General features: G+C 42.1%; 1 protein-coding gene across 2 annotated transcripts in view; it reads right to left on the bottom strand.

The window, feature by feature from the left end:
- Nucleotides 1-26426, bottom strand: part of SLC10A7 (solute carrier family 10 member 7) — a 209357-nt gene that overhangs the window by 42561 nt on the left and 140370 nt on the right. For both annotated transcript variants that reach the window (XM_075860378.1, XM_075860377.1), the window contains exons 6-7: nucleotides 7214-7249; nucleotides 6773-6856 (exon numbers count right to left, since the gene is read on the bottom strand). In XM_075860378.1, the coding sequence (XP_075716493.1) occupies nucleotides 6773-6856; nucleotides 7214-7249 (120 nt within the window). The remainder of the gene's footprint in view (nucleotides 1-6772; nucleotides 6857-7213; nucleotides 7250-26426) is intronic.

The following is a 26426-nucleotide window of genomic DNA, read 5'->3' as shown; positions in this document are numbered from 1 at the left end:
GTGACCCAACAATGCAGCACTAGCAGCCGGGGCGTCACTATGGCTGGGTTCACACACCCTATTTACGGACGTAATTCGGGCGTTTTAGCATTGAATTACGTCCGAAAATGCGGCTCATAAGCGTTGGCAAACATCTGCCCATTCATTTGAATGGGTCTTACGATGTTCTGTGCCGACGGTCATTTTTTTTTACGCACCGCTGTCAAAAGGCGGCGTGTAAAAAAGACGCCCGCGTCAAAGAAGTGCCTGTCACTTCTTCAGAAGTAAATGGAGCCGTTTTCCATGGACTCCATAGAAAAACAGCTCCAATTACGTCCATAATGGACGCAGCGAAAGACGCCTGCATATGCCATTACGGCTGTAATTGCGGTGCTGTTTTCTCCTGAAAACAGCACAGTAATTTCAGCCATAACAGACGCTGCCGTGTGGACATACCCTCAAGGCTTAAAATGTCTGGGAAATAGCCCCAATACATATGTGTCCGCCCAAAAAAAAGTGTGTATATGAGACAGCATAGCATATCTATAGCACTACGACCCTATAAACTATGGATAGGATTAGATACAGTGGCTCAGCAGACAGTATCACACATGATAGGATTAGATACAGTGGCTCAGAAGGCAGTATCACACATAATAGGATTAGATACAGTGGCCCAGCAGACAGTATCACACATGATAGGATTAGATACAGTGGCTCAGCAGACAGTACCACACATGATAGGATTAGATACAGTGGCTCAGCAGACAGTATCACACATGATAGGATTAGATACAGTGGCTCAGAAGGCAGTATCACACATAATAGGATTAGATACAGTGGCCCAGCAGACAGTATCACACATGATAGGATTAGATACAGTGGCTCAGCAGACAGTACCACACATGATAGCATTAGATACAGTGGCTCAGCAGACAGTATCACACATGATAGGATTAGATACAGTGGCTCAGAAGGCAGTATCACACATGATAGGATTAGATACAGTGGCCCAGCAGACAGTATCACACAAGATAGGATTAGATATAGGGCCCAGCAGACAGTATCACACATGATTGGATTAGATACAGTGGCCCAGCAGACAGTATCACACAAAATACGATTAGATATAGGGCCCAGCAGACAGTATCACACATGATAGGATTAGATATAGGGCCCAGCAGACAGTATCACACAAAATACGATTAGATATAGGGCCCAGCAGACAGTATCACACAAGATAGGATTAGATATAGGGCCCAGCAGACAGTATCACACATGATTGGATTAGATACAGTGGCCCAGCAGACAGTATCACACAAAATACGATTAGATATAGGGCCCAGCAGACAGTATCACACAAAATACGATTAGATATAGGGCCCAGCAGACAGTATCACACATGATTGGCTTAGATACACAGCTCAGCAGACAGTATCACACATGATTGGATTAGATACAGGGCCCAGCTCGCTGACATTGCGGCTCCAGCGCTGGACCCAGGATAGGTAAGAATAATAATTTTGCTTCTTTATGTGTTACTGATTATTTTTGTGTGTTTGTGTTTTTTTTACAGGTTCGGTTGTTAGACTTCGGATACGAGGACTTCAATGACGGCGTTTTTTTTATTCTCAATAAAATGGTTAATGAGGGTTGTGTTTTTTTATTTCAATAAAATATTTTTTCTATGTGCTTGTATCTTTTTAAACTTTATTATCACCGCCTTAGTAATGGCCGCCGGCTGATTGACAAGCTCCATTACTAAGGCGGGGCTTAATGTTAGCCGGTGCAAAGGCTACACTAACCCCCATTATTATCCCGGTACCCACCGCCACCAGGAGTACTGGGAAGAGCCGGGTACGAACCAGTACCCGACCATTTGTAGTGACGGGCAGGCACCGGGGTGGCCGCAGGCTGGTATTATTAGGCTGGGGAAGGCCAAAAACAGTGGCCCTTCCCACCCTTGTAATGCTGCCTGCTGCTGTGTTGTATCTGGCTGGTTATGAAAATTGGGGGGGACCCCACATCGTTCTTTCCAATTTTTTATTTTTTTTTAAATAATGTGGGGTCCCCCCCATTTTTCATAACCAGCCAGATACAATAAAGCAGCAGCAGCCTAGCATCACCAGGGTGGGAAGGGCCACTGTTTTTGGCCTTTCCCCTCCTGATAATACAAGCCTGCGGCCACCCCAGTGGCCGACCATCACTACAGATGGTCAGGTACTGGATCGTACCCGGCTCTTCCCAGCACCCCTGGTGGTGGTGGGTAACGGGGTAATAATGGGGGTTAGTGTTAGCCTCTGCATCCGCTAACACTAAGCCCCGCCTTAGCAATGGATGCTGTCAAACAGCCGGCGGCCATTACTAAGGCGGTAGTAATATAGTTTAAAAAAAAACAGACATAGAAAAAATATTTTATTGAAATAAAAAACCCACACACAACCCTCATTAACCATTTTATTAATAAAAAAAAAGCCTTCATCGAAGTAGTCCTGGAATCCGCCGTAGTCCAACGACCGAACCTGTAAGAAAACACACAAAAAATGATTAGTAACACGTGTGTTAGGCTTAGATACAGGGCCCATGTGTGATACTGTCTGTGGGACCCTGTATCTAAGCCTACCACAACGTAGGCTTAGATTCAGGGTCCAGCAGACAGTAATGTTATACAGTATAAGATTACTGTGTGCTGGGGCCCTGTATCTAAACCTACAGTGTGGTAGGCTTAGATACAGGGCCCAGCAGACAGGATCACGCATGGGCCATGTATCTAAGCCTACCATGTGATTGGCTTAGATACAGGGCCCAGCAGACAGGATCACGCATGGGCCATGTATCTAAGCCTACCATGTGATTGGCTTAGATACAGGGCCCAGCAGACAGGATCACACAATCTGTGATCCTGTCTCATGGGCCCCCTAAGCCTGCTACATCGTAGGCTTAGGGGTTGTACAGTCCCTAAACATTGATGGCCTATCCTCAGGATAGGCCATCAATAGCTTATGTGTCTCCCGGGACCCGCCAATCAGCTGTTTTGAAGGGGCCGCAGCACTCGTACGAGAGCTGCTTCCCCTTCATTTCACTACTCGCTCACACTGTGAATCGCCGACACGGATTCACAGTGTGACCGGAATGAAGTGACAGGAATGAAGGGGAGCAGCTCTCGTACGAGTGCTGCGGCCCCTTCAAAACAGCTGATTGGCGGGTCCCGGGAGTCAGACCCCGCCAGTCAGGGCTAACCTTACCTTCCTCTTCGGCCGCGGCGGGAGTTCTGTAGTCTCGATGCTGTGCGCGGCGCATAGCGTGGTGACGTCATGCGCTGCGCACAGCGCTTTACGTCAGGACCTCCGCTGCCATCCGGAACCAGGAAGGTAAGTAAAGTATGTTACTATAGTAACAGGGGCCCGCGGCCCGAGTTACTATAGTAACTTTTTATTGATGTAGTGCGGGGGGCCGTGGGCCCCCCTGGCTTCGGGGCCCGGTCGCAATTGCGACCGCTGCGACCCCTATAGCTACGCCAGTGGTCATACACTTCTCTCCATTCATTTACACTGCAGATAGCGATATAGCTATATCGCTATGTGCAGCCACATAAACACACTATAACGCTACTCAAGTGTCATGACAATGAATATACATTACCTCCAGCCAGGACGTCATGTGTATTCATTCTCCTGACCACTTCTGTAGCGTCTCTGTGATTTACAGCACAGCAGGCGTAGTCTCGCGAGATTACGCTGTAAACTGTCATTCACAGCGAGATCTCGCTGTGCTTTGCTGTAAATCACACAAACGCTACAGAAGTGGTCAGAAGAATGAATACACATGACGTCCTGGCTGGAGGTAATGTATATTCATTGTCATGACACTGGAGTAGCGTTATAGTGTGTTTATGTGACTGCAGATAGCGATATAGCTATATCGCGATCTGCAGTGTAAATTAATGGAGAGGAGTGTATGATGCTGATTGGTCAGCGTCATACACTCCTCTGTACAACGCCCACTTGGTCATATAGTAAAACACGCCCAGTTGTCCATTGAGAAACTCATTAGCATAAAGCTAATATAGGTCATAACTCAGTCAAAAATGATCATTTTTCGAAATAAAAAACACTGCTGTAATCTACATTACAGCACCGATCACATCATGAATAAGATAGGCCACTTATAATGTGGTGACAGAGCCTCTTTAAGTCTTCATGTTTAGTGATCCTTGCCGAGGAAATAACTTCTGATTCAGCTGAACTTTGTGATTGAACCTTTCCTCCATCCTACCCAACCATCTGGTGTTAATATTATCTCAACTTTTTCATGAACCCAATATTACTGAACTCTAGCTGTGTTTTCCTACAGAGCTCTACATAACTGCAGATGAAAACTTCTCTGCATATATTCTGCACATTTTGGAAGAATACGCCAAATGTGAATGGTATGTGTGTTTATTAGAAAACGATTGCTTACAGTTCCATATAGCCTTGAAAGGGAAACGGAGAATCATATCCAACCAATGAGTCACTTTTTGGACAGACCTGTCTTGGTTTCAGTGTGGTACATTGTAAATGTGAAGATATCTGCATTACCCATCTGATGATGTCCAGGCACATTATATAATGCTGCCGGTGTGTCTTGAGATGATGGTTCTACGGTCTGGTCTCATCAGACTGTGCTTGTTTCAGTGTTAGGCTCTGTTCACACCCCGATCTGGCTATATGTTTGTATTGCCCAATATATGCCTAAGACATATGCAACTATATGCCTAAACAGTTGCAGATATCGGCCATTTATTCTCATTGTAAAAAAAAAAAAAAACGGAAACTGTGGCATCTTTTCTGCATGTTTCAGTTGTAGTCAGCTACGCTTTTCAATACATCAACACAAATTACATTGCCTTAAAATATACATTTTAGAGCTTAAAGAGTCTTTAAAACAAAAGTGTGATTTCTCTGTATTAAAAAAAAAAAAAATCAATTTGTCATTTTTGCACCCATATTAAAAGTAAAAAGAAAAAAAAAAGTAAATGCAGTTTGGATAGCATGTGTGACACCAAGGTGCTGGTCAATAAAGGGGCTGGTCGGGCATGGACAACTTATGACCTATCCACAGGATAGTTCATCAGTATATGATGGGTGGGGGTCCGACACCCAGACTCCGTACCGATCAGCTGCTCTGGCTGCCATCAGGCGCTGGATGTTATGCACGGTATGCAGAGTTTGGAGCCGGAAGCAGATGGCTCCGTACACTGCATAGCGGCTGTGCTGCAGAACAGCAGCTCTGCTCCTATTCACAACTTGGTTGTTATTCTGTGACCGCAGCGATCTGCTTACAGCATGGACATCTGGCGCCCGGAGGCAGGCAGAGCAGCTGATTGGTGAAGGGTATGGGTGTCTGACCCCCACCAATCATATACTGATGACCTATCCTGTGCCTGGACAACACCCTTAAAGACCAAAACACAAGTCGTTAGGAGGTTAATAAAACTAATTTGCATTGCATTGTATTTGCTGGCTCAAAAGGTCACTCAGAGGAAATAAAAAGTTATATAAATTAACTTAATCCATTTTACATTTTACTACGGTAAAAAGCAAGAAAATAATGGTGAAAATAATTTCTAATAATCACAAAAATCCCTACTACAACATACATATTAATGGGGAGATGCGATTCAACGCGGTTATTCGGAATATACTCACAAATATGTCGCCCGGATTACAATTTAATATTGATGATCTGAAAACTAATTAAATATACATGATGTTGGACTAACATTGCTGGTGACATCTGCAGAGCTTTGAGCAAGAGGCCGTTCATTAGACACCTCCAGAGAATAACTTGGATGTGTTCAGAATCTGATCTGTCACCCACAATTTTATCGGAGTCTCCTCTTGTTTGCCTATTGACCAAAGCTATAATGGCTTTACTGGCTACTGTATGCAGAATACGTATGTATTCCACAGGAAAACTATACAGTAAAGCTGAAAGACCACTGTATATACAGTTTTACTGATTCTGCTCCTAGCTACAGATCATCTCTTATTACAATTATATTGTTTTTCCTTTTCTTTACACGGAGAGATATTGTTTCTGTTATATAGAGTTTAGCTTATGATATATCACTATGACGTATTCTGTTTTTTGTTTGTTTTTTTCTAAATGATTGTAGAAATGACAAAATGAGATAAAACAGAAGAGAGGAAAACCATTATAATTAAAGGAATCTCAGGATTCGCATTTGTGGCCTAGTTCTATTGGCCATTGACTATAATTGGCCGAGCATGTGGCCACCTGGAAATATCCAACCAGTGATGACATTAGAGGAAGAGGAGCAGCACTTTCACAGCAGTCAGACCCCCGCCAAATCACAGAATGGTGGCATAACCTAGCGATGTGCCACTAGTGACGAACCTAAAACAGTCCCTTTAAGATTTAAAGCAAACCTGTTTTATCTATAAATCCTGGATTAGAAACTGTGATGCACATTCTGAGTGGTTACAACTTCTAAGTGGATCACTAGACGTATGCTCTAAGTAATGAAAATAAACATAAGTACTCTCAGTTACAAGGTGGAAATTATACTTCAGCATAATAGAAATTTCTGATGTGTTTTTTCTTATTTATACTTTTTTTTTCATACAAAATGAGAGAACAATTGATATACAGATTTGATATCATAAATAGTACATCTTTTAATCTACTAATACTTAAATCACCCCCTTTCCTCCCTTCCTTCCCTTTCCATCCCCTTCTGAGGGGAAATTTTTGATGTGGTTTAACCAAATAAAAACGAAGTACATACCTGGCCAATGATCAGTGGAACCACTACAGTCATGAACAATTGGGAGAATATGGAGGTAAAGGGCACTGAAGATGATGATCCCAACTAAAAGTGAAAACAAACACAAATCAAAGCAACCAAATACACAGTACCCCTACGTCACAAAACCAACAAATTTTAGTGAATACTGGTCTACGGAATAACGGACCAGGGTGTGTCTACGCTTCGATTTTGACCAGATTCATGGGTATAAGGCTTATCTATGTTTTTTTGTTTGTTGTTTTTAAAATCCATTCACATACTGAAAGATCGGATGGGGAAAGGAGAGAAGGGTTCTACAGGAAATCATTGCTCCCGCGAGTTTTAATAGAGGTTGGTGGTTAATGATATGTGCAACACAACAATACACAGCAAATAATGCAAAGATTTCAACAAACAAGAAAAATATAAAAATATACTTACAAATAAAAGCAGCAGCAGTGGGGTCACAACAATACCCTGAAAGGAGAAGAGTAAGTGTTCAAGATTGCTCAGTTCAAATGTTTGCATAAATCAAATATTTTTTAAAATATATATGTTTACTTCTAAATTATTTCAATTTTACATTAAAGCCACATAACTTCCATTTGTTACGTAAGGGAATTTCTAGGGTTTTAAAAATATAAGATCAGATTTTTCAGTGTGCTAGCGCCAGTACAGAAGAGGACAATGACAACATTATACTGTGTTAGGATGCTACCGTGTCAAAACATTAGCTTGTCCTATTTTAGCTTTAGTCAGCTGTAAGTAAAGTAACAAATTTCAGTGGCAACAACAGATCAGTGGTGTAACTACCGCGGTAGCAGCCGAAGCGGCTGCTACGGGTCCCGCGTCTTGAGGGGGCTCGTGCCGCCATCCGACACACACCCCCATATGTCCGGTGGCGCCACTAGTAGCCGTTATGGCTGCTACAGCGGTAGCGCCACTACTATGGAGCCCGTACCGCCGAGCCTCTAGCACGTATGGGCTGGGCGACACAGGCCCTCTCATGCCCGTAGGCGTCGCTAGCGACAGCCACCCCGTCTTGCAGTAGTTATACCTGCGTCTACAGAACTCCGGTACAAATACATGCATTAGCGCTGAGTGGCCGGGCATGTTCCATGCCTGACCATTCAGCGCCTTACAATTTTGCCCCGCCAATCAGCGTCTTTCAACGACGTTATCGCGCCGCTTCCGTGCTTGAAAGGCGCCGATTAACGGGGCAAGTCAATCTGCCCTGCCAATCAGCGCCTTTGAACGATGTGTCGTTCAGCTCCAGCAGACCTGCTCAGAAGAGAGCAGGTCTGCACTGCCATCGGACGGCGCGGGAACGGGATCATGCAAGTATGTAAAGTTTTTTGTTTTTTTTCTAATAAAACTTTAAATGGCATTATCTACAGGGGGGTTGTCTATATGTGAGGATGTGGGCCACTGGGGGGGGGGGTCTATATGTGGGGCGCTATCTACTGGGGATCTATATACAGGGGGGGGGACTATATGTGTGGATGTGGGCCACTATATACAGGGGGGTCTATATGTGGGGATGTGGACCACTATATACAGGGGGGGTCTATATGTGGGGATGTGGGCCACTATCTACAGGGGGGTCTATATGTGGGGCACTATATACAGGGGGAGCTATATGTGAGACACTATCTACAGAGGTGGGCTATACGTGGAGCACTATCTATAGGGAAGCTATATGTAGGGTAGAACATATGTAGAGGTGTTGAGAATTTTAACTTCGTTTATAGGTGCAGAAATGTTTTAAAAGTGAGAAGTGAAGACATCTAAGTGGAAAACTGCAGAAATGGGTAATGGCCGGGAGAAATCCATCATAGATGTCTGACCAGAGGGAGAAGAAAAGACCTAGAATCTGAGACGTCACCGGTGAGTCACTTAATGTAAATGTTTATTCTGCCTCTAATCAGTACTGTAGTGATCTGCAGTGAGATGATGGGTGGTATGACTTTTTTTTTTTGTGAAACAGCATCACCCAGCAAATCCTTACTATTGTGCGGGCCATGCTGGGAGCTGTAGTTTTACGCCGTACAAACCTATACGGCAGGGGTTGCACTAAATTGAGCTGTATTTGTTCTGGTGTTGTAGATATGTACTGAGCTTTGTTCTGGTGTTGTATATATGTACTGATCTTGGTTCTGATGCTGTATTTAAGTACTGAGCTTGGTTATGGGGGTGTATATATGTATGACCTTGGTTCTGGTGTTGTATTTATGTACTGAGCTTGGTTCTAGTTTTGTATTTATGTACTGAGCTTGGTTGTGGTACTGTATATATGTACTGAGCTCTGTTCTGGTGCTGTATTTATGTACTGAGCTCGGTTCTGGTGCTGTATTTATGTACTGAGCTTGGTTCTGGTATTGTATATATGTACTGAGCTTTGTTCTGGCGATGTATATATGTACTGAGCTTTGTTCTGGTGCTGTATATTTGTACTGAGGTTGGCTCTGGTGCTGTATATATGTATGAGCTTGGTTCTAGTGCTGTATTTATGTACTGAGATTGGTTGTGGTACTGTATATATGTCAGCGCTTGGTTCTGGATCTGTAATTATATAGGATATATTTAGAATAACAAAATTGCAGGGCAGATGGAATTGTTCTCAATTCATTGTATATTTCATGGGAACCTGTCTGGTGGTTTTAACCGCCACCATGCGGTAATACATGACATGACAATATTTCCAAATATTCCCTTGTATGTTTTTTTCAGATGCAGCAAAATCTTTAAAATCCACTTTTTAAAACGGCGCACACTATATGCTAATTACTCATTAAAGGGTCATGGGGCGGTGCCGCTATCCTGAAGTCACATAGCCCTGCCTCCAAACCCACCTTTCCATGCTTGATTGATATCTCGCATGCTGATACAACTTTCTCGGATGCGCCATTGCTTTGTGGCACTATACACAAGGGGGGGCTGTGTGGCACTATACACAAGGGGGGGGGGCTGTGTGGCACTATACACATGGGGGAACTGTACGGAACTATTTACAAGGGGGAGGGCTGTGGCTATCTACAGGGGGCTGATTGTGGCACTATCTACTAAGAGGGGGCTGTGTGGCACTATATACAGTGGGAGCTGTATAGCGCTATATACAATGGGGGAATTATGGCGATATCTACAGAGGGGCTGTATGGCACCATCTACAAGGGGGAGGTGGGGGGACGCTATCTACAAATGGGGTGTGACACTGTCTATAGGCGGGACTATATAGCACTGTCTACAGGGGGCTGTATGGCACATTCTACAGGGGGTACTATTTATAAGGGGGGCTGCTTGTGGCACCCGGGGGGGGGGGTCCCGGTCAAGAGTTTGCTATGGGGCCCAGCCTTTCCTAGTTCCGCCCCTGCAACAGATCAATTTGAAACGGCAATCACATGGTCACAAAACAGCGCTGCTGGGTGCTAGAGGGCAAAGAGAGTAAAAAATTTGCCTTTACTTGCAACACTCACTACAGGGTCACTGGAAGCAGCTTTAGCACAATAATTGTTTGTTGAAAGCTGCATGGTTTTGGTTTCAATGGCCAAAATGTTGCATAAAAGCCTCAGATCACCATAAGCAATGCCAAGCATCAGCTGGGGCGGTGTGAAGCAGAATACCATTTTGACTATGTAAACATACTCTCTCGAGTGATGAATCATGTTTTACCATCTGGCAGTTCAATAGACAAATCAGGGTTTGTTAGATGCTAAGAAAAGGCTTGCGACTTGAATGTGTGGTGCACATGGAAAGATTGGTGGAAGAGTAATAATTTTTGTGAAATAAATAATAACGTAAACAGAGATGAGATACAACAGGTATGGATATTCTAAACTGACTAAGGTAATGGAGGGAAAAAAACAAAAAGCCAGCACCAGTATTAACCCAGCAGCCAACCAAATTGAAGAGTTGAAAGAACGTATTTTATTAAAAAAAGAACAGATGACCATAAGGGTATGTTCACACGCTTAACAAAATACGTCTGAAAATACGGAGCGGTTTTCAAGGGAAAACAGCTCCTGATTTTCAGATGTTTTTTAAGCAACTAGCATTTTTTACGGACGTTTTTGGAGCTGTTTTTCTATTGAGTCAATGAAAAACGGCTGAAGAATTGAAATGCACTTCTTTTTACGGGGCAGTCTTTTTACGCACCATTATTTGAATGAGGCGTAAAAGAACGCCCCGTCGGAAACCGAACGCCGTATTTCCCATTGAAATCAATAGGCAGATGGTTGTGGTCATCCTGCTTTCGATTTTCAGCCGTTTTTTGGGACGTTTATGGGCTGAAAAACGGCTGAAAATAGCCCATGTAAACATAACACTGCCTATGGGAATTTTCAATGGGGAAACGTCTCGTTGAATTCCCTAGAAAATAAACTCAAAAAACCTTTTTCTTACCGCTTACACCCACTACTACATCCTGATATCCACTCAGTATTAGGCATAGTTCCGTAATAGACGGAACGTATTTCGGCCGCAAGTCCCGGACCGAACACAGTGCAGGGAGCCGGGCTCCTAGCATCATAGTTATGTACGACGCTAGGAGTCCCTGCCTCTCCGTGGAACTTCTGTCCCGTACTGAAAACATGATTACAGTACGGGACAGTTGTCCTGCAGTGAGGCAGGGACTCTTAGCATCGTACATCACTATGATGCTAGGAGCCCGGCTCCCTGTAGTGTGTTTGGCCCGGGACTTGCGGCCGAAATACGTTCCGTCCATTACGGACGTGACATGCTCGTGTGAACCCAGCCTAATATATCACGGGTAGTGGCAGTTGTATTTCTTATACACACTGTTGAGTGGCTCATGATATCCCTGCTTCATTATCATGGCCAGATCAGGCTTCATCTGTGGCCTAGTCGAGGACAGTGAGGGGATCTCTTAAATATCTCCATTCAGGTAGATGAAAATCTGCAGACATGTAGAGCTCTTTAAGTCTGAGTTTTTGAATGTCTAATTTTTGATTGGACTTGGACTGTAGTAAGAGTGATAACAGATGATCATTAAAGTAAAATCAATAATTTTAACATTAAGTGATAATACTGTGCGGTTTAACATAATTGACAGGCAGGTTTGCTTTAGGGGAAAAAAAAGCAATTACATGACATATTTGTCAGGCTCACAAGATACATTCCCTTACATTTTTGACATTGAGAAACACACAAAAATGAAAGTAAGAGTTATACATGAATAATTGAAGTGAAGAAAGTGTTTATACTACTTCTGCGCCCAAGAGGAAGTATTGTCATTCAGTCCTACATATACCCAGATGTGTTCACAGAGACTACAATAACGTCAATCTTACACATAACTGACTTTAACTACTTGAACATCGGTTTGTATTTTTAAAAGACTATGTATGTACACCTTTGAAAGCACTTTTTTTTTTAAATTAAAAATAAATGTATTTTGTGTTTTTAACAAACTTTCAAATTCACTTTCAATAAAAAAAATGTTTTACTTTTTTAAGATACAGCGTCTATGTATCCTGTATACATAAAAGCTGTATCAATCTGTCTCAGCTGATTATGTAAGTTCAGGTGAACGGACGGCTCGGCTGAGAGCGGGTCAACCATCGGCACCCCGCGACAACCAGTAGCACCCTGCGATCGCATTGCGGGGGAGCGATAGGCTGATGAAGGGCCGTCTCTTTCTTCTAATAGTTCAGATGCCGTGGCCGCTATTGACTGCCTCATCTAAGTGGTTAAAACTGTCAGAGTTATCTTCACACCCGGCCGTTGCAGGGAGGTGTCAGCTAATACATACAGCTAACACCCGCGGATTATGGTGCGGGCTCTCCCCGTGAGTGGGCTCCATACTCCCCCTTGGTGACTGTGATATAAAGTTACGTTCCATGTTGCAAAGGGGTTCAAAACTACAACTCGTTCTGCAAAAAAATTGCCCTCATACGACTATGTCAATGGAAAAATGAAAAGGTTATGACTTTTGGAATGCAAGTAGGAAATAACGGAAAGGAAAAAATAAAAAATTACTGCAGCCGCAAAGGGTTAAAGGGGTATTTCAGTTGCAGAAAGTTTTTACCACCTATCCAGTGCATCGGCGATAACTGGCAGATCGGTGGGCGTCTGACTGCAGGGACCCCCACCGAACACCAAAATGGGCGGTCCCATATCCCGATTGAATGGAGCGGCGGTCAAGCATACAAAGTGTATCTCCATTCACTGTCTATGGGACTGACACAGCCGAGCCATACAGTGTAACTTTGCAGTTAACCATTTAGTGTTGCTCTTTACAGTGAACCGTATAGTGTTTTTGAAGAGTATTTAGGTATAATTCCAAAGCAATTTTTGAAGTGTCAATGGGAAAAATCAGCTTGTACAACTTTTAACGTTTTTAAATTCTGCAGCGTAAAACACATACACCTCATATCAACTGCACAGCGTATTTTAATGAGTAATATGTGCTTTTTACATTCTGAAATACACCTGAAAATATGCAGTGTGAACATGGCCTTTATGGTCAACCCATTATAGGTTTGATTCACAAATAACCTATAAGAGCTTACTGATGATATGGCCTATGCAATACAATGATAAAGTTTACAATTAAATGAAATGTAGACATATTCTCTATAAATGGAAGGTAGACCATAAGAATTGTTCTGGTGGGACCCCATGTTATACTATGGTGATAAGATTAGTATTGTTGCATTCATGCTAATGGAGGGATTACAGCAATATCGTACGCTGTAAATGTCTTTGTGAATATTTTTGCAAGTGTCTCACAGGATGCAGAAAAGCAGAATCAGTGGCAATAACAGAAATAAAGCAACAAAAATGTAATTCAGTAGATTTAGGATCAAAACAACTTTATGAGTATTGGTCAATTTTTGAGGAAATGACTGTGAATAGGGACAAGATAAGAATGACATCTTGACCTGTTATGATATCTTCTTTTTATCAGAATGTTAATTAAAAATAAATTGTCTTGGATACACAATAGTGAATTTATTTTATTATAAAAAGGGAACTTGTCACTAGGTTTGGAGCCGTGGCAGTTTTTCCGCTGCAAATGTTGGTGCAGATTTGGGGCAATTACGCAACGAATCTGCACCAACATTTGCATATTTGACAGGTAATTCAGACGTTGCGGATATCACAGCGGACTTGCCACAGATTTCAGTTTTTGCATTGCAAAGGCTGAAATCCGCAGTGAAATTCCGCTTCTTCTCAGCAACAATGTGAATGCTGAGGAGGCAAAATTCCGCACCGCAGCTTATGGTCAGCAGCGGAGTTTTCAGCAATGTCTGAACTAACTTGCCTAAAAATGTATTGAAACAAATGTAAAAAACGTCCCCGGAAAATTCCACTGCGGACTGTCCGCAGCGGAATTCCACAGCAATTCCGCCACGTGTGAACGTGCCCTAAGTTGTAAGTTACTATTCCCGAATCGTTTTTGAGATGGGCAACGCTGCATAACGGCATGCTGTTGGTTTAGTGGCTCCAAACCAACCGTAATAACAGGTTCCTTTTGAGGAGTATGGGATTATAAAATCTGACAACCAATTTGTGTGTGCAGTAAATTCATAATAGAGTCCTAATCTTGTGACATGACTTCGGGGGAAAAAAATAAAAAATATATTGCTCAGGTGACAGACCAGGTCTCCGAATAAGAGAGTGCAGTCCCTATTAATTGGATGTAGAGTGTGTGTCTGCATACCCTCGTCCCGGCAATAAATACATGTGCATTGGGTGTGTATTTGCACTTCCTTCAATGAATGATTATCTGTCCTTCTGAATGCAAGGTCATCACCATCACAGTTTAAGTCATTTGAAAAGCTGAGCTTTCCAACAGCAATTGTGTTGGTGCAAAAAGGCTTCCTTCTATCTACAGCCTTCTGAGGAACTTTCAAGAAATCCATTAACACCTCTGATGTGAAAGACTGCTGAAATATATTTCAGGGGTTTTAGAGGTGTTAAAAAAAAACAAAAAAAAACAAAAACTCTAGCTTAACCCCTTAAGGACGCAGCCTAGTTTGGGCCTTAAGGCTCAGAGCCCATTTTTCAAATCTGACATATTTCACTTTATGTGGTAATAACGTCGGAATGCTTAAACCTATCCAAGCGATTCTGAGATTGTTTTCTCGTGACACTTTGGGCTTCATGTTCGTGGTAAAATTTGGTCGATATATTCAGTCTTTATTTGTGAAAAATTGCAAAATTTAGAGAACATTTACAAAAAATTGCATTTTTCAGAATTTAAATGCATCTGCTTGAAAAACAGACGGTTATACCACCCAAAATAGTTACTAGTTCACATTTCCCATATGTCTACTTTAGATTGGCATCGTTTTTTGAACATTATTTTATTTTTCTTGGACGTTACAAGGTTTAGAACATAAACAGCAATTTCTCATATTCTTAAGAAAATTTCAAAAGCCTTTTTTTGAAGGTGCCAGTACAGTTCTGAAGTGGATTTGAGGGGCCTATTAATTAGAAACCCCCATAAAACACCCCATTTTAAAAACTAGACCCCTCAAAGTATTCAAAACAGCATATAGAAAGTTTTTTAACCCTTCAGGCATTTCACAGGAATTAAAGGAAAGTGGAAATGAAATTTGCAAATTTCATTTTTTCTGCTGAATTTCAATTTTATTCAATTTTTTTTTAGTAACATAGAAGGTTTTACCAGAGAAATACTACTAAATATGTATTGTCCAGATTCTGCAGTTTTTAGAAATGTCCCACATGTGCCTCTAGTGCGCTCGTGGACTAAAACACAAGCCCTAGAAGCAAAGAAGCACCTAGTGCATTTTGAGGCCTCTTTTTTATTAGAATATATTTTAGGCAGCATGCCAGGTTTGAAGAGGTGTTGAGGTATCAAAACAATGGAAACCCACCAGAAGTGGCCCCATTTTGGAAATTACACCCCTCAAGGAATTCATTTATGGTTTTTGTTATCATTTTGACCGCACCGTTTTTTCACAGCACCTATTTGAATTGGGCTGTGAAATGAAAAAAATGATATTTTTTCCAATAAGATGTCATTTTTGATCAAATTTTCTTATTTTCACAGGGAACAACATACCCCATTTTGTTGCCCAATTTGTCCTTAGTGCGGCAATACCCCATTTGTGGTGATAAACTGCCGTTTGGGCCCATGGGAGGGCTCAGAAGGAAAGGAGCGCTATGTGTTTGTTGGAGTCCAGATTTTGCTGGATTGGTTTTTGGGTGCCATGTCGCATTTGCAGAGCCCCAGAGGTATCAAAGCAATGGAAACCCACCAGAAGTGACCCCATTTTGGAAACTACACCCCTCAAGGAATTCATTTATGGTTTTTGTTATCATTTTGACCGCACAGTTTTTTCACAGCACCTATTTGAATTGGGCTGTGAAATGAAAAAAATGATAATTTTTCCAATAAGATGTCATTTTTGATCAAAATTTCTTATTTTCACAAGGAACAACATACCCCATTTTGTTGCCCAATTTGTCCTTAGTGCGGCAATACCCCATTTGTGGTGATAAACTGCCGTTTGGGCCCATGGGAGGGCTCAGAAGAAAAGGACCACCATTTGGCCTACTGGAGCTTTTCTGGTGCTAAGTCATGTATGCAGAAGCCCCTGAGGTACCAGTACAGTTGAAACCCCCGAGAAGTGACCCCATTTTAAAAACTACACCCCTTAAGACATTCATCTAGAGGTGTAGTGAGCATTTTGACCCCACAGGTACTGTGTAAAAGATAATGCGCAGCAGATGGTGCAGTGTGAGATTTGCAATTTAATATATATATATGCCATTTCAGTGTCCAATATAGTGTGCCCAACATGCGCCACCGGAGATATACACCCCTTAAATTGTAATGTGGGTTCTCCTGGGTATGGCAATACCCTACATGTGGCTGTTATCAGCTGCCTGGGCATACGGCAGGGCTCAGAAGGGAAAGATGAGGGGGGTAAGCTGTGCGGAGTGCATCAGGGTAAATTAAAAATCAAGGGATGTATGATACATTTTAAAACAATCTTTTATACAGAGCCCTAGTTTTTCGGGACACGTGTCACATTGATATATTGTGTTCTTCCTTATCCCCCTCTTATAGCAGACTCTGCACCTCTTTTGACTCTTTCCCTTTCCACCGGTTTGGGGAACTTCTCCTGGAAAGTGTTGCCCTGGTACGATGCGTGTGGCCTCGCTTCCAGAAGTACTGGGTGCCCCCCCTTCCTGGTCCCTAAAGATTAGATCTTCAAATTCCAGGAAAGTTCCCCTCTGGCCTGCACATCGACGTAGCACGTACGCATTGTACAATGCCATCTGTATGATGTGCCCGGCCAGCTTCTTATACCACACCGCATGGCGCTGTAGGGCTTCAGGACTTGATTTGACAAGTCCATCCCTCCCATGTACCTATTGTAGTCCAGGATGCAGTCTGGTTTGGGGGTGGCCTTTCCTTCATATATCCTAAATCTGTAGGTATACCTCATGCACTCTCGCACAGCTTATACATCTTCACGCCATACCTTGCCCTCTTATCCGGCAGGTACTGGCGGAATTGAACCCTCCCTTTAAAATGTACCAGGGACTCATCAATAGAAAAACACTTCTCGGGGGTGTATGCTTGGGAAAACCGGGCACTGAAACGGTCTAATAGGGGTCTCCGTTTATACAAACGGTCAAAACTGGGGTAATCTCGGGGTGGGCACGGCTCATTATCAGTATAATGTAAGAAGCGAAGTATTGCCTCATTTATTTATTTTTTTAGGTTCCAGTTCATTTCTGAAGTTGCTGTGAGGGGCCCATATATTAGAAACCCCTATCAAACACCCCATTTTAGAAACTAGACCCCTCAAAGTATTCACAACAGCATATAGAAAGTTTATGAACCCTTTAGGTGTTTCACAGAAATTTAGAGCAAAGTAGAGGTGAAATTTACTCTTTTTATACCATTTTTTTTATAACACAAAAGGATTTATCTGAGAAACGCAACTTAATACGTATTGCCCAGATTCTGCAGTTTAGAGAAATATCCCACATGTGGCCCTAGTGCGGTAATTGACTGAAGCACCGGCCTCCGAAGCAAAGGAGCACCTAGCGGATTTTGAGCCCTCTTTTTTATTAGGCACCATGTCCGGTTTGAAGAGGTCTTGTGGTGCCAAAACATTGGAAACCCCCCAAAAGTGACCCCAATTTGGAAACTAGACCCCTTGAGGAATCCATTGTAGTTTTCTTGGGGTGCATGCGGCTTTTTGATCAGTTTTTATTCCATTTTTAGGTGGCGTGGTGACTAATAAACAGAAATTCTACTATTGTTTTTGTATACTTTTTTTTTACAGCGTTCACCGTGCGCTATAAATGATATATTAACTTTATTCTGCGGGGCGATACGATCACGTCGATACCAGATGTTTATAGTTTTTTTTTATGTCTTATGGCGTTTGCACAATAAAATACGTTTTGTAAACAATCATTCACTTTTTGTGTTACCTTATTCTAAGAGCCATAACGTTTTTATTTTTCAATCAATAAAGCCGTGCGAGGACTTATTTTTTGCGTAACGAACTGTAGTTTCCATCAGTACCATTTTTCGGTGCATGCGACTTTTTGATCTCTTTTTATTCCATTTTTTGGGAGGTGAAGTGACCAAACAATTGTGATTGTGGTACGGTTTATTAATATTTTTTTTTACGGCGTTCACCGTGCGGGATAAATAACAAAATAATTTTGTAGTTCAGCCCGTTACGGACGCGGCGATACCAATTATGTATAGTTTATTTGTTTGTTTATATATTTTTATTAATAATAAATGACTGATAAGGGAAAAAGTGGGACTTTTACTTTTATAACTTTTAAAACTTTTATTTTCTTATTTTTACACATCTTTTTTTAACTTTTTTTTAACTTTATTACTTTGTCCCACTAGGGGACTTGAGGGCAGGAGGCTCTGATCGCTATTCTAATACACTGCACTACATGCGTAGTGCAGTGTATTAGAGCTGTCAGCTACTCACTGACAGCAAGCATAGTGGGTCCTGACGTTGTCAGGACCCACTAGGCTTCCGTCTATGGCATAGCCGGACGCCATTGTTTGGTGTCCGGTTGCCATAGTCACCATCGCCGGCCGCTATCGTGTAGCAGGCCGGCGATGGCGGATTAACCCCTAAGAAGCCGCGATCGCTATTGAACGCGGCTTCTGAGGGGTTAATCGGCGGGGGAGCTCCGCGATCGGTCCCGGCACATCGAGCAGTGATAGTCTGCTGTCGGAAACAGCAGCTATCACAGCTCATGAACGCGCCCCGCGCGAACGGCGCCGTGTTTACTCCATGACCTACTATTAGGTCACTGAGCGCGAACGCTACAGTTAGCATGACCTAATAGTAGGTCATGGAGCGTTAAGGGGTTAAGCAATGATTAAAATTTGGAATCAATCAATCCAAATCTCTACAAAAAAATGCGTTTATAGGACTTAGCGAAACATACTCTAATGTGAAATGTTGATCTTCGAACATTCTTTAAGTATTATTAGGGAATACTTTGGATCAACGTTGACTTCGTGAAGTGTTGGGAATGTTTACTGAAAGCGACCCTTTAAACACCCCCAATCTAGACAATACATAGGAAATGTATAGTCCACTTACCTGCTGCCTCGCTCCTGAATGATTCGACCTCCGTTTCTGCATTTCAGCCCCCTGTTTTATGCTTTTCAAGATGGCTATCGCAGTCCCAGACTTTTCTATGGAGCACTTCTTTGGAAGTCTGAGACAAGCCCTCCGATGGACAAGTCACAAGCCCATACAATTGGTGCCAAAGCCATTGCATCATGGATACTAATGGCACCCGACAGAATCCATTGACTTTAATAAGTTCCGCCGGGTTTGCCCAAGGTTGTCAGTCAATTAACCGCAACAAATAGCGCAGCATACTGCGCAATTTCTTCCGGCATTGTTCACCCCAAACTCCCCTAATGTTACCTCCCAGGGCTGGCTCCAGGTTTATGTGGGCCCTTGGGCGACACAGACTTTGTATGCCCCTTAGCGGGGGAACTTACGGCGGCAGTAAAATGGCAGAAAACGTCATTTTTTTGCCCCCATATAGATGTTCGGTCCTGTTTATGCCCCCATATAGAAGTTAGGCGCCCAGTTTGTACCCCCATAAATTTAGTGCCCTCTGTAGAGTGCTACACAGCCCACCTCCCAGGTAGTTCCACAAAGCCCGTCCTCCCAGGTAGTGCCACATAGCCACCCCCTGGTAGTGCCACACAGCCCCCCCTCCCTGGTAGTGCCACACAGCCCCCCTCCCTGGTAGTGCCACACAGCCACCCTCCCTGGTAGTGCCACACAGCCACCCTCCCTGGTAGTGCCACACAGCCACCCTCCCTGGTAGTGCCACACAGCCACCCTCCCTGGTAGTGCCACACAGCCACCCTCCCTGTAGGTAGCACCTTTTGGGTTCCCTCTAGGAGTGGAATCCCCTGCCAGAGCATTGGCAACACTCTGGCTGGGGATTCCGCTTAAGAAGCCCCTGACGTCACGGTCCATATATGGACTGTATTGTCAGGGGCGATCCCAGAGCCATAGTCCCGGGCAGAGAACTACTAACACTCTGCCTGGGACCAGGGGCATAGCTAAAGGCTCATTGGCCCTGGTGCAAAAATTTAGCTTGGACCCCCCCACCCCAACCCCTCCCCAACAACCACACCCCTGCACACGACTATGCCCAGCTGCCTTGTCCGACAGACCCCATGAATGCCCCCACAGTATAATGCCCCCAATAGCTGCCCCACAGTATAATGCACCAACACAGTATAATGCCCCCCATAGCTGACCACCACAGTATAATGCTCCCCATAGTTGCCCCCACACAGTATACAGCCCCCCATAGCTGACCACCACAGTATAATGCCCCCATAGCTGCCCCCCACAGTATAATGCCCCTATAGCTGCCCCCACAGTATATTGCCACCCATACCTGCCCCATACAGTATAACACCCCTCATAGATGCCTTATACACTACAATGCCTCATACAGTATAATGCCCCCTACAGTATGGGGGGCATCCCCATAGCTGCCAAGTGTAGTGGGCCCGGGTGCTGACACCGTCCCTGATGCCTCCGACACAGTTGTGAATACAGCTTGTCTTTGTTTTTCTGCTATTTTGAGTTTTGCCAACACTCCTCCAACGTTCCAGACTATCAAGCAGTTCAAATGTAATTATACTATTGTTTCTTTTAGTGAGAAGGAATTATTTTTTTTAATTCATACACAACCACGGTTCAGTTCAATTATATTTCAATGGCATAATTTAAAACTGAAACATTGTGTATTTCATCATGTCCACAAGGTTGTGCTATGGAGCTTTCATAATTTACCTCTTTGGCAAATAAAGTATTACATTTAACAGCCACGCGGAAGAGATTCTAATTCTGAAGTCAGTATTTTAAAAACAGTCTAGATAACTTTGGAGTAAGTACAGTATGTATTTAGCAAACTGAAATGATATGAATATAAATAATGTGTTGTATAATCCTTTAACTATGCATGTAAAATCCATCAATAGCTTGTTTAAATTAGCTAAAAATGCCTCGCTTTTAAAAATGAAGAAGTATTCTCAAACATTATATTATTCAATTAAGCTGGTCCTTTATGTCGAGTTAACAAAAAAATAAACAGTGTGTGGATATTATATATATATATATATATATATATATATATATATATATATACATACATACATACACACACATACTCATACATATAGAAATATATATACACACACACACACACACAAAAATACATCTATAGGTATATGTATACATTTTATATATTTTTTTCTTCTTTGACACCATTGCTGGTGGCTCTTTATTTTGTTGGCATGGTCAAATCACATTAAAGTCTATTTGAGTCTCAAGAGAATTTGTCTGCCAGAAGTGTTTTGTTTTTTTTTCAATAAAATTTTCTGAACAGGTTTGCTTGCTGTGCCACTTTATCTTAACCCTTGAATTCCAGGGTATATTTTAATACCAACAATTCTCACGGTCTGTACATGCCAGTTTCTTTAGTCATCAGTACTTTACTAACAAAGTATCTGAAAACAAAACTAGATAGGTGATGGAGTCCGGGTTTAATTGCTTCTATTTCAGAAGAATGAAAACAAATATTTCGGTAATTTCGGAATAGCCCAAATGCATTTTTTCCTTATATGAGAGAAATTTCTGAGATTCATGACTGGAAATAATGCAGAAACCCAAAGGCATTAAAAATAGCAGGTTTCCAACTCGGCAATCACTCACTCGCCTGTCACTGCTATTAAGAGGATAGAAATACTACGGCGAGATGGAAATTTCTGTTTATTTCTGCCCAATTAATAAAGAAATATATAGTAATAGTAGAATGTTGTAGTGAAGTCAGCTGTCATACTGGACATAAAAGTCACATGACAGCTCGCATCCCACATCAACTCTAACCACTCGCATAGAGCAACAAAGTAAACTAGAGTAGTTGTCCATAACTACACATTTACCTGAAGTATAAGCAAAGGTATAAAATCTTCATCAAATCTGCACGAAGCCACAATGTTCACTGTAGTATAAAAAGTAACCCCAAAGGTTTTACCAGATAAGAAAACTTCAGTCAAACAGGAGAATTTATAAAGGAGAGAGAATAACCTGTGTCTCCTGTGCCAGTGAAGCTTAAAGAGGCTCTGTCACCACATTATAAGTGGCCCATCTCCTACATAATGTGATCGGCGCTGTAATGTAGATTACAGCAGTGTTTTTTTATTTAGAAAAACAATCATTTTTGACGGAGTTATGACCTATATTCGCTTTATGCTAATGAGTTTCTTAATGGACAACTGGGCGTGTTTAACTTTTTGGCCAAGTGGGCGTTGTGGAGAGAAGTGTATGACGCTGACCAATCAGCGTCATGCACTTCTCTCTATTAATTTACTCAGCACATAGCAATATAGCTATATCGCTATGTGCAGCCACTTACACAAACACTAACATTACTGCAGTGTCCTGATAATGAATATACATTACCTCCAGCCAGGACCTGATGCCTATTCAGAATCCTGACACTTCTCTGCACGTCTTCTCTGTGATATTTACAGCAAGGCAAGCGTAATGTCGCGAGATTACGTTGTAAAATGTCATTTAAAACGAGATTACTCTGGACTTGCTGTAAATCTCATAGAAACGTTAGCAAAGTGTCAGGATTCTGAATAGACCTCACGTCCTGGCTGGAGGTAATGTATATTCACGGTCAGGACACGGTTTTTGTGTATGTGGCTGCACATAGCGATATAGCTATATCGCTATGTGCTGTGTAAATGAATGGAGAGAAGTGTATGACGCTGATTGGTCAGCGTCAGACACTTCTCTCCACAACGCCCACTTGGCCAAAAAGTAAAACACGCCCAGTTCTCCATTAAGAAACGTATTAGCATAAAGCTAAAATAGGTCATAACTCCGTCAAAAATTATAGCTTTTTTTTTAAAATAAAAAACACTGCTGTAATCTAGATTACAGCGCCGATCACATTATGTACAAGATAGGGCACTTATAATGTGGTGACAGAGCCTCTTTAAAGAAATTGTCCCAGAATTAACAATTATCACTTTTCCAAATGCTCGACCGCCGCCCCATTCCATGTCCTCCTCACTGCGATCGAGCAGTGAGGAGGAACAGGGGGTTCTGGAAATTGGTTCTTGCAATCATTGGGGTCCCTGAGGTGGGTGGCCCACAGCGATCAGACAATTATCACCTATCCTGTGGATAACAATTTACGATTGTGGGAATACCCCTTTAAGCGGAGTTTCATAAGTAAAACTAAAAATATAGCTTTCGGTCATAGAGCTCTACAAGCCCACAAAGTTTCATTTACCTAAATGGTGCCATTACAGAGATCTTCTACTAAGCTGCAGCCCATACTGCCATATCAACAGAGCAGTGCTGTCCTGAGCCACTTTGCAGTCCGTATAGCAAATATATTCAAACAACATCATATGATTTTTTTTAATGAAAACTACCCTTCTGCAGGAGACTAATAGGACACCAGTGCTAATGGGCATTGGATAATGTTAAAAAGGTGTATGAAGCCCTCATTTGTCTGTCAGTCATGCTCCATGATGCATCTTTTCTAACTTGCAGCATCATTTTTCCAGCCTGGGAGGGGTTTAGTTGTGTGCACCCAAACACTGATATCGATGTAAGGAGAGGTATTTAACATGCAGCCGACTCAATTGTCATGGAATCATGGAGAAAACAGCCACTTCATGCTGCAATGTAGAAAATCTGTAGTAACAGCAAACAGGAAGTACAAAGACTATGCAATATAAGAGTGAGGAACACATATAAACACCACGTGCTGGCTGATTTTATTTTATTTTTTTACTGGAATGTTCCTGTAAACATTTTTCACAATGGAGCAATATGAGTAATAAACATATAATTAAGAAATATTAGTGATACCATTCCCGAATATACAAAATATACAGCAAAAGTGAACCTTAACCCCTTAAGGACGCAGCCTAGTTTGTGCCTTAAGGCTCAGAGCCCATTTTTCAAATCTGACATTTTTCACTTTATGTGGTAATAACGTCGGAATGCTTAAACCTATCCAAGCGATTCTGAGATTGTTTTCTCGTGACACTTTGGGCTTCATGTTCGTGGTAAAATTTGGTCGATATATTCAGTCTTTATTTGTAAAAAATTGCAAAATTTCGAGAAAATTTACAAAAAATAGCATTTTTCAGAATTTAAATGCATCTGCTTGAAAAACAGACGGTTATTCCACCCAAAATAGTTACTAGTTCACATTTACCATATGTCTACTTTAGATTGGCATCGTTTTTTGAACATTATTTTATTTTTCTTGGACGTTACAAGGCTTAGAACATAAACAGCAATTTCTCATATTCTTAAGAAAATTTCAAAAGCCTTTTTTTGAAGGTACCTCTTGAGTTCTGAAGTGGATTTGAGGGGCCTATGTATTAGAAACCCCCATAAAACACCCCATTTTAAAAACTAGACCCCTCAAAGTATTCAAAACAGCATATAGAAAGTTTTTTAACCCTTCAGGCATTTCACAGGAATTAAAGCAAAGTGGAAATGAAATTTGCAAATTTCATTTTTTCTGCTGAATTTCAATTTTATAAAAAAAAATTCTGTAACAGAGAAGGTTTTACCAGAGAAATACTACTAAATATGTATTGTCCAGATTCTGCAGTTTTTAGAAATGTCCCACATGTGGCTCTAGTGCGCTCGTGGACTAAAACACAAGCCCTAGAAGCAAAGAAGCACCTAGTGCATTTTGAGGCCTCTTTTTTATTAGAATATATTTTAGGCAGCATGCCAGGTTTGAAGAGGTGTTGAGGTATCAAAACAATGGAAACCCACCAGAAGTGACCCCATTTTGGAAATTACACCCCTCAAGGAATTCATTTATGGTTTTTGTTATCATTTTGACCGCACAGTTTTTTCACAGCACCTATTTGAATTGGGCTGTGAAATGAAAAAAATGATTTTTTCCAATAAGATGTCATTTTTGATCAAAATTTCTTATTTTTCACAGGGAACAACATACCCCATTTTGTTGCCCAATTTGTCCTTAGTGCGGCAATACCCCATTTGTGGTGATAAACTGCCGTTTGGGCCCATGGGAGGGCTCAGAAGGAAAGGAGCGCTATGTGTTTGTTGGAGTCGATTTTGCTGGATTGGTTTTCGGGTGCCATGTCGCATTTGCAGAGCCCCAGAGGTATCAAAGCAATGGAAACCCACCAGAAGTGACCCCATTTTGGAAACTACACCCCTCAAGGAATTCATTTATGGTTTTTGTTATCATTTTGACCGCACAGTTTCTTCACAGCACCTATTTGAATTGGGCTGTGAAATGAAAAAAATGATATTTTTTCCAATAAGATGTCATTTTTGATCAAAATTTCTTATTTTCACAAGGAATAACATACCCCATTTTGTTGCCCAATTTGTCCTTAGTGCGGCAATACCCCATTTGTGGTGATAAACTGCCGTTTGGGCCCATGGGAGGGCTCAGAAGGAAAGGACCACCATTTGGCCTACTGGAGCTTTTCTGGTGCTAAGTCATGTATGCAGAAGCCCCTGAGGTACCAGTAGAGTTGAAACCCCCGAGAAGTGACCCCATTTTAAAAACTACACCCCTTAAGACATTCATCTGGAGGTGTAGTGAGCATTTTGACCCCATAGGTATTGTGTAAAAGATAATGCGCAGCAGATGGTGCAGAGTGAGATTTGCAATTTTATATATATATATATATATATATATGCCATGTCAGTGTCCAATATAGTGTGCCCAGCATGCGCCACCGGAGATATACACCCCTTAAATTGTAATGTGGGTTCTCCTGGGTACGGCAATACCCTACATGTGGCTGTTATCAGCTGCCTGGGCACACAGCAGGGCTCAGAAGGGAAAGATGAGGGGGGTAAGCTGTGCGGAGTGCATCAGGGTAAATTAAAAGTCAAGGGATGTATGATACATTTTAAAACAATCTTTTATACAGAGCCCTGGTTTTTCGGGACACGTGTCACATTGATATATTGTGTTCTTCCTTCTCTCCCTCTTATAGCAGACTCTGCACCTCTTTTGACTCTTTTCCTTGGGGAACTTCTCCTGGAAAGTGTTGCCCTGGTACGATGCGTGTGGCCTCGCTTCCAGAAGT

Source organism: Rhinoderma darwinii, chromosome 1 (assembly GCF_050947455.1).
Source record: "Rhinoderma darwinii isolate aRhiDar2 chromosome 1, aRhiDar2.hap1, whole genome shotgun sequence".
NCBI classification, from domain to species: domain Eukaryota; kingdom Metazoa; phylum Chordata; class Amphibia; order Anura; family Rhinodermatidae; genus Rhinoderma; species Rhinoderma darwinii.
This window is presented reverse-complemented; position numbering and strand designations above follow the sequence as displayed.